A 16795-nucleotide genomic window follows, 5' to 3' on the forward strand; every position below is an offset into this window, starting at 1 on the left:
TTGATGTCTTCTGCAAGCCTCAGTATGAACAGCTTCAGTATTCGCTGGTAAAATTTAGAAGAGAAAGCAAATGTTACTCCTTCTCAAACACTTTTTCCACAGTAGAATTTTAAAAAATCCATAAGCACAGGCTTCTTGGTTTTGGTCCTATTGATGGACTCTAAACTTCAAAAGCCATCTTTATTTATTTATTTATTTATTGCCCTAATTCATGGACAGATATCACAGTTCTACTTCTATTGCCTTTTTGAAGAATTTTACCTTGTGAGTTTTGCTCCTTTGAATCAATGGTTCTACATTCCAAAAGGAAAAGCTGAAGACATCCCTGCACTTCTGATCTTATGTGGCATATCAACATGCCTGCCTAGAATATAACAGAGCTGAACAGAAGAGCTGTATAAAACTCTCTTGGTTTGGAAAATATCCTCTCTACTGCTCAGTGTATTAAAAAGGCTGTCCATTTTAATGAGCCACAGACATCATGTGTTTGAAAAATGAAATCTGGTAAGCAGATAGCACAAAGCAGTTTCCTGTTTCTAGTTGTTCCTCAGTTTTTCTCTCTTTTTCTTGGAACTTTACATAGTGCCTTGTCAAGAAGTCATATGTCTAATACTTCTGACTGACCGTCCACACCAAAGATGCTTGTTCTTTTTATTACAAGACTTTCAGGGCAGAGCAACCCAGGGCTACTCTCAAAGAATTTTAAACAACTGTAGGACTGTAGTAGAGCTGGTTAACCTCAGACAGAAATTAGTGCTTGTAAAAATGCTTCTCAAGGCCTTTCTCAGATGCCAAAGCTGTGGCCCATTACTCACTCCAGAGTCACCACACCACAACTGGACATACAACTACAGGCATGGACCAAGATGGCAAACAACCTGGCAGATGCCAGACAGACCTCACTTCTGGTCACTAGGACTGTTGGCTCTATCAGAGACCTCAGGTACCTCTGCTTGGCATTTGTCTGTGGAGCATCCATTGCCAAACAAGTAGTTAGTGCTGCTGTCAAGTGCTCTGCATTGCCCTAGCTTGCCTTTGCACCCTCCTCAGTACAGATCTACGACAAGCATTTGGCATTAATGTCACTGCTGGTTAACCAGTCATGTGAGTTATCTGAGAATCTCTCTTGTTCTCCCATCTCCAAAGCATATGATTTTATTTTATTTTTTTTTTTCAGAAACCCAATGTACGAAGATAATGAAAAGGAAACAAAATTAAGAAAAGATATTAACAAATAAATATTCCAAAGTAATTTAGGATAAAGTTTAACTCCTAGCCAGACTTCTTAGTTATTGACAAAAAGGAAGTATATCAGTAATATAAATAGATTCATTAATAACACGTGTGTTCAAAGTTAAAGCTTAGCTGACGATGACCACGGAATGGCAGAGGCTGGAAGGAACCCCTGGAGGTCAGTGGTCCTGAGCCCCTGCTTGGGAAGGGCCACACAGAGCATCTGGGTCATCCCACCACCACATCTGGTCAGGGCTAGAGTCCTCACAACCTCTCCAGGCAACCTGCTCTGGTGCTCAATCACTCTCCTTTTTAATCCTCTTTTGCAAAAAAAACAAAAAACCATGAAAACAAACAAATAAAACTTGGTAGGAAATATTAGAATTTCTTTTATTACCTGCTTAGCTCCACTCCTATTTATTTCATAGAATCATAGAATCATAGAATCACTAAGGTTGGAAAAGACCTAAAAGATCACCCAGTCCAACCGTTCACCTATTCCCAATAGCTCCTACTAAACCATGTCCCTCAACGCAACATCCAGTGATCCAAACCTATCCTCATCTTTCTACTTTGTAATACTCCAGTTACTGAAAATGTCACAAAAAGCTCTATGAAAACCTTCCAGAAACAAACATAATTGCTGGTTAATTAAGCAATGGACAGTAATTTGCTGCTGCATTGTTTGCTGTATACAATCAATCTCGTACTTATTTCTCAATTTAAAACATAAAATAAAGTTCAAGAAGCTTCTATCCTACAGCAGGAAAGAAAAAAAAAGAACAGAAAGCTAGCACTGATCCCTAACAGCACATTAAATTCATTTCAGAATATCCTAAAAAGCAGATCCTCCACAAATCCAATTCCCAGTCACCCACTGAATTCCCATTGTAATCAGTGGGGTATGTCAGACTGCCACGTGGACTGCATCCATAAAATCTCACAATTATTCTTCAATTTTACCCTCAAATACTCAAGACAGTTTCCAAATCAGACACCATGAAACACTTTTAACCTCAAATGGCTTTCAGGACAGCAGTCATGACAAGTGCCTTCTGACGACAGCCTGGTTTCCTATTCAGTTTTTCATTTTATTTAGATACTGGATTTCTAAAACAGCAACTTCAAAGTTCCGTGTTTCTGAAAACGTGAATTATTAATAGCAACACAGTTAAGCTCCTGTACATTATTCATTTATTCCCATTTGTGCATCTGATAATTTTCTCCTCCTTTTTCACTCAAGCTTACGTGCAAAGAAAGCCCACAACAGCACGAGCAATGCATCGGTGCTTCCCCAAAAGACAACAGCACCTCATTACTGCAATATAAGCAAACTGCCAAACAAACCAACAAGTGTTGTAGCATCCTCAGATGCTCTGCCCCCGCATCTCAGAGCATCTCCTGCAGCTCTGGACATAGTTTTGTCAGCTTGTTAAAGATTTAAGTACTGAAGTACACTGAATTCCAATACTTTTTAGACAGCATTATGAGAATAACTCCTACCAATTACTGCACATTAGGGATCCAAGTGCCATCAAACATCCTGATAGAAAACTTGCCCGCATCTTGGAAAATTCAGCAATCCAAAGTCCCTCAGGTGTTGCAGTATTGAGTGGGATTTCACCTGGACAGATTGGAAGGGCCAACCTTCCTCTACAAAAGGATCAGTCAACAGTGAGTCCTCAGAGATCCTGCAAATGTTTACTGAATGCATGACATACACTCAAAGTCAATTTTTAATATAAAGATTGATCTCTTGTCTTCAAACATATCAACAGAATCCAAGTTTTCTGCACAGGACTCCCCCCAAGCCTCAGATAATTCGGAATCCAGAAATTTATTTTACCATGATTCATTTTAAAGCATGATTTCAAGAAAAACACAAGCATTTTAAGTGAGGTACATGGGTTTTGTGTTTTAATTTTAGCTGAAAGATCCAGCTTTTTGCAGTGCATTCTGACATACACATTTTCACATTCACGTGGTACCTGCAGGGGGGTTGGACTCGATGATCTCTGGAGGTCCCTTCCAACCCCTACAACTCTGTGATTCTGTGATTCTGTACTTGGCTCTATGCGAAGTTGCATTCAGTGCTTTTCACATCCTAGCGGAGTAATCTTTAAAAGCTGAAGGCTAACTGCTTCTGTCTGTTCCTTTGTCACCTTTCTTTTAGCAACTGACTTGGAAATCAATAGCACTACAGTACACACAGTTCAAGATGCTCTGTCTGTATGCAGGACTTGGCATTATTTTATATATCTGTCTGTCTATCCACCTACCACTCCTGTCTCTCTGCATCATTACTCATCTTTCTACATTCTCTTTTATTTACTCTTAGTTGCTTTAAAACTTCCTCCCCATAGCCACTCAATACATTCATGAATTTTGGACTTATGATCGCCTGCTTTGTCTACTGTTTCACTGCTTAACTCCCTTTGCTCTTTTGTTGCAATTTTTTCATACCATGAAATTCCTTCTTGAATGACTTCACAGAAAAGAAAAGTAATGGACTGCCGCACAGTAGCAAGGAGATAAGAAGGAAAATAGTTTTTTTTTTTCCTCAAAGTGTGATTCATGAAATTGGCTATTTAAACCATGCACTGGTTTAATAAAGCAGAAGGAAAAAAAAGGCAAACTTGGCACATATCACACCTTGTGGGTTAGAAAGACATACTGAGGAAGTTACTCAGCAAACAAAAGAGTAGTAAGGAATAAGTAACTTCTTTTGAGCAAGGGTGACACTAATAACTCACACAAACACTGACATTTCAAACACTTTCCAGCTCACAAGCTTGCCATCATCACAACAGTTATCTGGAGCATAAATGACTACTAACTGTGATACAAGGATGAATTTTTCAGTGAAGATCTGTGAGCGCTCTACTTTCTTCTGGTGACGCATGCTCTTGGAGTAACCAGCGCTACACTGAAATCCAGAAAGAACTGCAGCCCAGAAGCAGGAAAACCCATCCACCTTCCTGTTCTATGCCGTTACTAATGAAAAAACAAACACCATGCGGGGGCATGTTGCTGTTGAGAAGTGATTTCTGGAGACAATCTCCATATGGTTTACTCTTCAAGACACATTCCCTTGCCTACACTGGAAGCTAAATCAGCACGCTTCCATGGCTTCTGCTTTTTCAAGGGATCCTACCTTTAAACAGACCAAAGAGTCACTCACGAATGTTGTTTTTCCCTGATGTTTGCATATTGGAGGTAACCAAAAAGCATAATCAAGATATTAGCTTCTTCAAAGTCCCATTTATAGTAGATGAATCGAGAATGAAGCTGTGACCTCAGCAGTCAGCTGAACGACTCCTCACTTCAGCCACACTGGCTTCAAGTCTTCATAAGACAGATGATAACTCAAACTGAGGTAGACACAGAATCTCATTCTGAGCGAACAGTGATGAATTTGCACGCATTGAGTTGTTACAGTTGTCAAAACATATTGCTACATGCTGTAGCTTAGTTTTGAAGTTACACTCGTCTTCAATAAATAATCTATCACAATATATGTTTTACGATGTATAGAACTGAATATGAATAAATGCTTGATGAAGGAAATATAAGATTTGTGCGCGGGGTTATGCTGTATATGTATCACGCTTTCTGAAAACCTCATTGAGTGTCTGAGTCAAGACAACACAGCCACCATCTCTGCCATAGATAGGTCCAAACAGACAATTGGAGACCTTCCTGTAGCTCAACCAATTTGGATTTCACTTGGTTTCTGTTATTTCCCTTATTTTTCAGTGAAAAAGACATCATTACTTTGTTGCTACTTTGCAGGCTGCAGAGCTTGGGACCTGGGTCTCTGGGTGCTCCCTACTGTGGCAACCATTCCATTTCTCATGTCTGAAATCATAAAGTTTACTTAATTGTAAAATGTTGATTTAACAAGTCCAGCATATTACAACATTGTTACAAACACTGTATTTAATCCACACTCTCGTTTGTTTCATCTATCATGTATATGATCTATAATATGAGGATATAGTAGATTTCAAAAAGGAAAAAAGCAGAATGAACCAACCTAAATATGAAGGCAGAACTGGTGGTGGTAATTTTGTGGTGATATTCAATGAAACACAAATAATAAAATAAGAATTCTAAATAAAACCACGGACGTGCTGAGGGTGCACTCGATGCCCTCATCTGTGTCGTCGATGAAGATGCTGAAGAGCACCGGTCCCACGACCGACCCCCGAGGGACACCGTTTGTGACAGGCCTCCACCCTGACGCAGAACCATTGATCACAACCCTTTGCCTGCGTCCGGCCAGCCAATTCTCAATCCACTGAACCATCCTTCAAATCAATACCTCTCCAATTTAGAGAGAAACATGTGGTGGGGGACTATGCCAAAGGCCTTGCAGAAGTCCAGGTAGATGACATCCATCTCATTCTATGTATTTGTTCAGAGAAGAAAAATATAGTAACAAGGTTTCTACAACACTCACGCATCAGCATAACAGAAGGTTAAATATCTCACAACAATACAATCCGGTATAAAAATACATCTTACGAGCCATTCTAAGATGTCTGACTGAAAAAGATGAAGTGCACCTTACACTGTGTAGCAGTACCAGACAATAAATAGGAGAGAAAATACATTCCAGAGTAAATGTTAACAAAAATAGGGCCTTGCATTTCAGTGCTCCACTAGAGCATTATAAATGGCACAGCTTGAAAACGGTATCGTTTTAAGGGAGGGTGTTAATAGCTGTGCTGCTCCCAGCTTTCAGAGTCAGGAAGAGGACAGCTTTGAAATTTTCTGTAGATGCTAATTTGCTACTTGGAATGGAAATGAAAGAGCTGAGCCATAGAAATGCTTTTCCTCACACGGATGTGAAAACTTGTTCTGTCTGTGCCTGAGAACAACGTATAAAAGTCACCATTTCTTATGAATTTGCCAAGGACAGAATTGCATTTCTAGTAATTTCAGCAACCTCTTTGGATTACTAATTGCAGTGGGTCCACCAGTGCCACTGAAGTGTCAAACTTCCTTGGAGAATTACACATGACAATCTTAATTAGAAGCCCAAGTTTCTGAATACTGAAAACTCCAGAGGAAGTTATATTTTAAAAAATGTAATCTTTACAAACCCTCATTTAAAGTCATAACTTGAATGCAAATTAAATTCACAAGTTATTCTATAAAGAATTTGGGTCATGTAGATCTTAAAATTACTGTAAAATATAATGACAGCAGAAAAGTTCCACTCCACTACAAAGCTTGAAGGCATTTGCAGGGGGCAGTAAATGAGGCAACAAGTGCTACCATGTAGGGAGAAGGACAGAGATCACAGAATCATTAAGATTGGAAAGACCACTAAGATCACAACTCCAGCTGTCAAAACATCACTCAATCCAGCCCTCAAACCATCCAATCCACACTACAACTTCAGCACGCTAACATAAGAGAGATACAAAATGTTGTCACTGATCGGTCCCATAAGCATATCATCTGTAGGAATACCTGATGTGCTCAGAAGGCAGGCGACTTCAGGATGAGTCCCCCGAGGAGCTAAATCAGCACAAAGAACAGACACAGCACGCTCTGAAGTTGCTGAAAGCCTTCCTGTGCTGTTACACAACTTGAACAGTGATGAACAGTGGATGAGAAGCACCTCAAGCCAGGCGGTGGATTTTAGTCTGCAGTTTGTGTTCTTAAAACTCATATGCAGTGCTAAAAGCAGCTCTGTTTACAGTGCAAATGTATTCTCTTCTATTTCTCCCAGCCTTATACTCTTTCTGTAAAAGGCTTTGATAAAGGTATTAAAACAACAACAACAACAACAGGCAATAAGAGCACCCAGCAGAGCGTGCAGGAAATTGCAGTCTGTATATCAGGACTAAAGATGCAAGTATTAAATTTTAAAGCATCATTATTGCCTTGACCTACACCCAGAACGTAGGTTTGAGCTTCTGTCAGGCCAGAAACAGCCCACTCACTGCAAAGCACCTGCCTCTTCCAAACCCCAGGCTGCCTTTCCTACTGAAGCATATCATCTTCCAGAAAAGCTTCCTAATGAAACAGGCACTGCCACTGCTTTGCACCACTCCTGTATCCATTCCAAACACCACAAATTCTACTATAAGGCCACTGTATACTTTTATGCCCTTCATTTAAAAGAGCATCATTCCATCATGACTGAGATCAACTACCAAATCCCAGCCAAGTGCTTTGCCCTGGAATTATTCAGACACAAATTGTTCACAGAGATCATCTTGGTCTTCAGCAACACTGTCTCATTGTTATCTGTCCCTTCTGGATAATTGTTTATTAATCGTTAGTTTTAAGCAAGACCATATCTTGGTATTGGAGGACAGAGATTTTGTTTCTGTTCCAAAGAAATGAGAAACATTTCTTTCTTTTTCCCTCTGATGCAATTCTTAAGAGACCATAGTTTCAATCGCCTTCTGAAGAGATAGAGGTGCAATGTAGTTGAACATATATGAGTTGAACATATATTATATATGACTTGAACATATATTATATATGAACATATATAATAAAACGTAATAAAAAATCTTTGAGAATATTACTGAGGAAAGTAATTTCAGAAAAAAGCAGCTCCTGCCACAACAGAAGTTAAAAATAGCAACCAAATACTCTACAGATGGCTCAACAGATCTAATGCACTACTGTGCAGACGTGGATTAGTCTACCTCCAGGACACTGCTCTTTTTATAGGGATACCTTCAGGTCGAAACAAGGGAGCAACAAACTGAAAACAAAGTAGAACGAGACACTTCTTTCAAATCTCTGAGTGCCTTTTTCTAACAGCACGTTGTGCTATAGTGCTGCTTCCGAAAACGATGGGTTTCACTCCTCGTGAAGAGGACACAACCTGAAGAAGGAGCAAGACAAAACCATGCTGACACTCCCACGGCAAACATCTCCTCACTCTATCAAGAGGGGAAAAGAAAAAGAAAGAAAACAAACTCCACCCAGAAACAAATCCTTGGGGTATAAATGCAGTTTTTTCTCACTGTTGAGGACATCCCTAGACCCAAGAGGCTGGAGAACCTGCTCCAGTGTTTTCCAAGCCTTGGAAAGCTGGCATTGGTACAAACACTGCTACTTGTCTTCTCAGCTGCAGAAAAGTGCTCAGAGTAGGAAAACAAAATGTTCCCTAATCCATTCCATCTTGATCATAAACATTACATCTCTTAATATTACCTTATCTGGCAGCAGGTACACAATCTCTGTATTAAAAATTAAAGCATAAAATATCTACTTTTTTCATGAACCATTACTTTTATTGCTTTACATCTTTCCTATTGGATTGTGAATCTACCTCAAAATAATTCCCTTCCAATTCCCCAAAAGAAATGAAGCTCAGACTTAACACAAGTGAAGCATGCAAGGAACAGCTGTGATGGGCAGCTGGACATTTCATGAGGATTACCACTGTGTCTCTAAAATAGGGAATGTAAGGCAGTGATTTGAGAGCATCTACAAAAGAAAATTGTGCGCTCGGTCAACATCTCAGCTACTGTAAGTTCAAAAAAACACTAACTGAAATCAGGAGAATGACACAAAATACCAAATTTGAGGAAACTAAAGATAACGCCACGATGCTCTGCCGCTGAGAGATCAGTGCTCACCAACAACAGGGTGCTGGATTCTCTACTTCAATTCCCTGTGATTAGATCAGGATTTCTTAACCGTGATTCATGGTTGCTTGGTTTTTCTGCAGCCTTTTGCCCACAATTTCAAGCTGTCCTGCCCCATGCCCAGAACCAGTAAGTTGAGAAGAAGCCAAGACTCAACTCCCTTAGGTACATTCAGAACAGTAGATAAGATGATCAGGAAAGAGATGCACATCCCAGTCAGCCTAATGCAGGCTACAGAGCTCCCTAGGAACATTCTTGCTCCAAAAGCATTTTTTTCAAGGCCTTATTGCAGGTAGGGCACCTTTCTCAGGATTTCTGCAGGCAGAAGGAGAACAACCAACTCCTCATCATTATGTCACTGGTTCAAAACATGAGATTATTATGGAGTTTCATGAGTCCCACAAGCATACAATTTCTTAAACCCTGCCATGCAGTTCGGTTTGAAGCAATTCAGTAGCATACCTGAACTTGAACATTAAGAAGTTCGTTTTCAGGTACTTTCCCCCTACCCCCAAATTCTAACAGAACAGCAGAATGGCTCTTATAGAGCTGTGGCAAGGACTCTAGAGCCAGCCCATCATTGCTGTGTGTGTAAAAAGATGGTTTTGAATAATCATAATTTTCAAAGAGGATTTATGCCATGGCTCGAAGTAACTTGATGCTTCTATAAGCATCCATGATACGCAGGGGGGAGAAGATTTTTTTTATACTGTTAACTTTGCTCTTGACAAACGAGACCACTTACAAGTTGTAACAGCACCACTCATTACTGCACAAGAGACAGGAGGTAAATGCAAAACGTCTGCAGCGAAGAACTACATCTATTATGGGATTACCTGAATGGAACAAGCGCTTTGAATTATTGATTTCGCACTGACTGTTCAAACAAAAGAACTTGGATGAGGCAAAATCCAATAAGCAAGCTTATGAGTTACATATGACCAAGTTATCACAGACTGTGAAATCAGGGGAAAAAGAACTGGGTAACAGCTGAAATGTGCTGGCGGCAAATCTCCATTTCGCCTCGTTGGATGGCGTAGAAGTAGAAATAAAACACCACAGGGGGAAAAATAAAAAAAATAAAAATAAAATGAACACAAAAAAACGTTACTTCAAAGATTATGTAAAAAAGTGCGAGTTGGCTGAGGAAATCTTTTTTTTTTTTCCTCACGACGGCATACGGCAACGGCTCTACAACACCTCTATGCCACCTCCCCTCACAGCTGCACCTTCGTACGCGTCGGGAAGCAAACCCTGCGTGCCGACGACATGCACCAGCCCGCAGTCCCGCTCCCACGCCGCCAGCCCCCGCGCCAGAGCGGAGCTCCCGAGCCCGAGGGCTGCCACCGACCTTTCTGCTGCCTGAAGGACTGGATGGAGCCCGAGTGATGGACCATCTTGGCGCTCGGCAGCCCGCCGGCTCCCAGCCCGCTGGATGCGGGGCGGTGGCAGGAGGCGGGAACCCGGCTGCACGACCCGCCTCAGCGCGGCTCGGTCCGCCCCGCAGCCGCCGCCGTTGCTGTGGGAACGGGCGGGGCGGCAGGAGGAATGGCGGCGGGGCCGGGCGCGATGAGGCGGCTCGGGTCCGACGTCCTCTGATATCGAGCTCTGCTTTCTCCGGCCTCTCTGTAACCCCTTCTCTTGCTATATATATAATACATTCACCATCCCTGGATATGTTTAAAGACCGTTTGGATGCGGCGCTCAGGGACGAGATTTAGCAGAGGGTTATTAGACTTAGGGTAGTATGCTTAGGTCGTGGTTGGACTCGATCTTTTCCAACCTGAGCAATTCTATGCTTCCTTGGTTCTCTTTTGGAGAGATCAGGGGTTACAGACGAGGTTACTGAAAGCTGAGTGCAGGAGTTGTCCCTCCTGTGCAAAGTCCTGGATGCCTTTCCACCTATACAAGTTTCAGCCTCTCCCTCCTTGTCGTGACACTCTGAACCGATGCCTTGCCCTGAGCTTTTTTGCATCTATACCTTAAAACTCAGAGACTGGATGAGACTGGAAGCAGTCATTAAAAAAAGACACTGAATTGCACACCACGTCTTGATAAAGCCCATTTGTGGTGTTACTGATGTTCTAATTTCCTTTTTCTCCAAAGTGCATGCCAAGAAAATAATTCCAGCTACTGAAAGATGCAACATGATGAACTTTAACTCCCTTCTCTGCCTCCCCCTGTGTGCAAGGCTCACTCCGGCTTGTGCTGCAGTGAGTTCCATGGTAGCGCTCAGTTTAAGAAAGGATGAAGAAGCTATAATGCTTTGAAGAAATTATCCCACTCGTTTGTCAGTCTCTGGTTGCTTTCTGCATGCTGAAGAGATGAGGCATTCCTCTGCACTCCTGCAACCTCAGGAAATCTTCCAAAGCTGCTGGGAGCAGCTCCTTCCTGCTGAGGGACAGCACTGTTGGTGTTGCACAGCAGACTGAAGCAAGAGGAGCCAAGTAGGTAAGCTGGCTCTTACTGATTGATCAGTGCTGGATCATAAGGAACAGACCAAAGGAAGATGTAGACTTAAGTCCTCATTTTTTACCTACAAGATTTAGTTCTAACGTTAGGATGAAGAAGTAGGAAATAAAACCCAGCAACTAAAAGTCACCAGGGAATGAAGAAAATATAAACATAATGCATACTATAAACATAGTCGTAAATAAACTTATCACATGTGCAAACAGATATGGTTCTTCACCATAATAGTGTAATCCTTCTAAGGTTGTAAGCCAGACTTATTTCTCCAAAAGACTTTGGCTGATGCCTCTGACTTACAGGTGAGGAAGAGGAGCAAAACTCCTCCTGCTCCCTTCCTTACCAGAGGAAATCAGGAGGATGACAGTTGTTTGCTCTTGTGTGATAATAACCTACAAAATGCTGAGGCTAAAAAAAAAGGTGCTAGCAACAAGGATCACAGTCTAGAGTTGTTCTCTCCTACGCCCTCACAAAAGAGGTTGTCAGCTACTTGGTACTCAGGGCCATCCATCCAGTTCCACAAACTGATATACAGGGTTACTGAGCTCCCAGATTCAAACGGATTCATCAACCCTATCAGCGTACAGAATGATAGGGAGAGCAGGGAAGGCTAAGGTAATGCCCAGAAACTCAGTAGAGGAATTAAGCCTGAAGACAGAAAAGTGTTGTTCTTCTACTTGTGGGGGTGGAGGGAGGGGGGCAATGTCTGCAAAGAGGAGTAAAATTACCTCTACAAAGGTGGTTTAAAATAAATCCTTGATGATGTCAACTGAGTAAGCTCAATAGTGAGCAAATATGATGATATTTCAATCTAGAAAACTAATTATTTGGAAAAAGAATCAAATTTATCCAGTTATGATAATATTTTTAGAGTACAGATAACAGATAACAGCTATGAATTGGTGGCTAAGAAATTTACAATTCTTCAGACTAAACTAAACTCAAAAATCTACACTCCCATTCGCTCATGAATAATCTATCTTTTGAAATCCTTAGTTGTATTACACTAAGACTTATGTTATCTTCCACTGTGACATTTTATAAACCATTTTTAAAACAGATCGTAACTTTGGACTTGATGAAGAGATCAGGATCAACCAGAACTAGACTTAAACCCTTTAACTCTGTAATTGCTGTAACTAAAATCATGATTCAAAAGCTAAAAGTTCAAATACTTGGATATCTTGAGCTTTGGGGTATTCAGTTTTGACATTAAGTCTATTTTATAGATAGATTTGCAGCTCAGACGCCTTTTTCATGAGAGGATAGGTGGTAAAATAAGTTGCTGCCTAGCTGCACTTCATTATGCTACATGTAGCTCCTTACATATGTTGGTATTTCTTGGGATTTTAGTTTCCAATTTTGTTTTGTTTTGCTCTGTATTTTCTTTTTTGTGTTTTGTTTGTTTGTTTGTTAAGAAAACACTATATAAAGAGAGATGTTTAAAATTGAACTTTGTACCTCTACAGCACGTTTCAGAAAATCACATAAAATTAAAACCTTAAATTAAACTATCCCACAATAGGCATCATATGCCAATTAATACATTTCACACAGAAATGCAGCCATCTCAAAAATGAATTATAATCAGCTGTTACCTATTGTCCAGAAAGAAAACTAAGCTTCCTCCAGCAAAAACTCCTAAGGTTCAACAAGCGCAAGATTCTGTACCTGGAAAAACTCCATATATCAATTCAGGCTGATGAGAAGGTTATGGGATACCCTCAAGGTTATGGGAAAGACCAGCCAACTGTGCACTTGCATCCAAGTAAGGCAGATGTTCAGAGGAATGTGGCCAACAGATGAAAGGGTTATTAACCTCCTTCACTTGGCACCACTGTAGCTGCACATAAAATTCTGTCTAGCTTTGCCTTTCCACACCATCTCAATTCAGGAATGGCATTGAAAAATCGGGTTGTTGCCCTCTGGACTTTCTCTGATATGGTCAGAGATCTCTAATAAATAAATAGTGGGAAGCTGAGGAAACTGAGCTTATTTAATCAGAATAATAAACTAAGGAGATCTAGCAACTACTACAACTACTTGAAAATCAGTTAAAAATATGGCAGTACAAAACTCTTCTCAGTGCTAGCTAATTTAGTTAGCTACATAAGAGGCGCTTGAGGTTCAGACTGGATATTAAGAAAAACAATGGTACTATATTGGTAATGCACCATAAGAAAGACCCGCAAAGTGGTCTAATTTAAAGATTTCAAAATAATCTTTGACCAAGCTATGACTGACCCAGATTAGTAATGGCAGTGGTAAAGCTTCTGAACAGGAAGCTGGACTACATGGCCTCCACTGGTTGTAGTAAAGTGTACAACAAAAAACAAATGCAGGGAAGCTGGAAGCAAATTTTGAGTTATTACTAAATTGAAATATGAAGTTACACAACTGTTTTTCCTGTATCTATAACAAAGGATTATATTGAATATGTGCCTATTCCACTCATCCTGGCACGACACAGGAGGATCATAGGATCATTAAGTTTGGGACAGACCTCAAAGGTCATCTAGCCCAACCATCCACCTACCGCCAACATTGCCCACTAAACCATGTTCCTAAGTACCACATCTACTCTTTCCTTAAGCGCCTCCAGGAGCAGTGATTCCATCACTTTCTTGGGCAGCCTGTTCTAGTACTCGACCGTTCTTTTGAAGAAGAAATTTTTCCTGTTATCCTCTCCTGGTGTAATGTGAGGCCATTGCTTCTTGTGCTCTTGCTGTTACCTGGGAGAAGAGGCTGAGCCCTACCTCACCACAACATCCTTTCAGAGACCTGAAGAGAGCAAAGGTAGTTGTAGAAGGCAAGATGATAATGTAGAGAAAAAGATGATGCTAAATGGCCAGTTTGAGCAGTATGTAATATATATACTGGACACGTAATATACATAAACTCCAAATGAAATGTCCTTTTCACAAACACACCAATCCCTAACATTCCCAGCAAGTAACATTTCTAAAAGTTTTGCAAGGTCTTTGAGTACGTCAAGGTGATTTCCTTCTCCAAACTGTTGTGTCACTGAGGGCACTACATGATTACAGCAGCATCACGAAAAATTTTCTTTCAATGGATGTAAAATGCGCAAGAAAACAATAGAGAACTGTTGAGCCCAGCTCTTGCAAGGAGCTCCCTACTATTTTAAAGCTCTGCAATTCATCTTGTTTGATATTTACAGGTTTTCTTTAGTAGAAAAGTAAATTCTTTTTAAATGTTCTGCTCTTACTGAAACCAGTAGAAATTTTCCCACAGAGATGAGCATATTGAGGAGGTCCCTCCTTAAGTCTGATAAAGCTGTCAGTCACAACATAGACATTGTGGAAAGCAGATTATGGAGTTAAAGTGTGCAATAGATGATTAAAAAATGGGACATTTCTGTACAGATTTTGCTTGGTGTTGCTAAGACACAAAGCCTTTGAATCTCACTGAGATTTTTAAGGTTTCCACATTTTAAGATTTCATTTCTATGGTAATTCAAGGGGCCTTTTCTCTCTGACTAAATAGAATTTTCTTGTATCTGTGAGGTTGGACCCATGTTCTCTGCCTAGTATAAAGCATTTAGGCCTTGACTTTGTAGCTCACTGTAATTGCATGCTTATTTTTAAGCTTGTGCTTTACAGATTCGTGTTCATATCCTTATACAGAGTTACTTTTCCAGTTTTGTCCACGATTTATCCACTAAACACTAGAAACAGAAGGAAATTTACCGTTGATATTTAGCATAATTTAATTTCCTTCAACAAAGAAGCTCCATTTTGTTCTGAAATATTTGGGCCAAAATAGAAATTTTAGGAGTTTGGCATCCTTGTACGCAGAATATGCTGTAATCCTTGGAACAGACCTCATCAGAAGTGAAAAGATGGAGAAAAGTCATTTTCCCAAAACCCCTTCTGTAACAATGAAAAGAAATGATTAAGAAAGCCCTGATGTCAAGAAGCAGGTGAAGAGGATGAAACAAATATAATAATAGCTTCTAATATATAAGCCTATCCTAATTTCCAGATAGACAACTTTCAGCATAATCATATTTTTGTTTTCTGTTTTACATCTCTTTTCTTATTTCACATCTTAGCTGAAGGACAGCAAGAAAGATTATCATGCTCCAGCTCTGCAGTACCAGCCCAGAAAGTGTTGTGATGAATTTCTGTTTCTAATTAGCAGCCTAATCTGTCAGTAAAGAATGCGATTAGAGATTAATGAAAATCTCTATCAATAAAATTAACTGTTGTCTACTGCCTGCTTCCACTGTTTTGACCTTGTGTGAAAGCTCCACATCTTTTCTTTACAACCTGGAGAATGATATAGGAGTAACCAAAACTTTTAGAATTTGATTTAGAGATTACTGCTTCATGCATTTCTGATAGCCTTTCATTATCTCCAAGCTTGTTGTGTTCAGGACCTCTTTGTTATTTTTTTGGATTCATAAATGCTTGTTCTTCCAAATACATTTTTTTCTACCTTCCTTCCACAAAAAATAAAATAAAATAAAATAAAATAAAAAAATTAAAAAAAAAAAAGTCAAGAAAAGGCAACTTATAAGATGTTAAAAGCAGCCGGAAGAAAGTGGAAAAAAGAAGAGGAATTAACAGTTTTAATGAGCATAGCCAGACATTTGAGGTGCACTCCACTTGCAGGTCATTTCACTGTCCCCGTGCAAAGCAAGATGGAAACAGTTCCGCAATAGTATCTGAGTTTGGTATGTTACCTGCACGTGGAGGAGAAGTTAAGTTTGTAGGCAAGGTTCATTTGGGAAAAGCAATGCTATGCAATTCTTTACCAGACTCAAAAAAAGCAGACTCCAAGTCTGAAAGCCCTCACCATCACAGTAATATAGACAAAGTATTTCAACCAGAACACTGGTACATGCTCTTGGCAGCAGCTCGCACAGCAGTGCAAAGTCACTTCACAGTAACATCAGACTTTTACTTTTCAAACCATAAAAGACACTGAATTGATCAGAGTTGGGTTCAGATATAGTAATTTTACTTTTAAATTTATCTCAGAGTATGTCATTAGCCAACCTGCCATCTTCCAAAGCAAAAGAAACTACTGAGAATTTCTTCGAAGATCCTTATTTCTTCTTTGCAGCATTGTCACCAAAATCATACCAGGGTGAGAGCATCAGATAAATTTATCTCTTCAGTATCGTGCTCACATGCAGCTTTTTCCTATCGCATGACTAGACCCTTCTATGGCTGCTTAACCCTGTACTGGGTAGTATGTCCTCATTCCAGCCCTGCAACTAGAACTATTGTGTATTTTCTCTATCAACAGCATCTGAGATTGAATCGATGCCAAGCGTATAAGCTGTGAGCCCACACACATATTTACCATGCATCAATCACCTCCCCATCAGTTTGGAAGAAACTTACTGAGGTGGGTTATCCCATCCCACGGACTTCTGCCTTCCCTCACCACAGAGCTGCCTGCTTGGCTCTACCAAGTGAACTCCCACAGGACTGAGA

The 16795-nt window shown here is 40.3% G+C and overlaps 1 protein-coding gene across 6 annotated transcripts in view; it reads right to left on the minus strand.

Moving 5' to 3' along the window:
• Nucleotides 1–16795, minus strand: part of ANO3 (anoctamin 3) — a 200988-nt gene that overhangs the window by 99507 nt on the left and 84686 nt on the right. The window contains exon 1 of one of the 6 annotated variants that reach the window (XM_048948254.1): nucleotides 10210–10326. The exons of 4 other annotated variants lie outside the window; for them this stretch is intronic. In XM_048948254.1, coding sequence (XP_048804211.1) covers nucleotides 10210–10255 — 46 coding nt within the window. In that variant the 5' untranslated portion in view covers nucleotides 10256–10326. Of the gene's footprint in view, nucleotides 1–10209; nucleotides 10327–16795 lie in introns of those variants that run through there. One more of the 6 variants, XM_048948255.1, reaches the window with a different exon arrangement.

This window comes from Lagopus muta, chromosome 6 (genome assembly GCF_023343835.1).
Source record: "Lagopus muta isolate bLagMut1 chromosome 6, bLagMut1 primary, whole genome shotgun sequence".
Lineage (NCBI taxonomy): Eukaryota > Metazoa > Chordata > Aves > Galliformes > Phasianidae > Lagopus > Lagopus muta.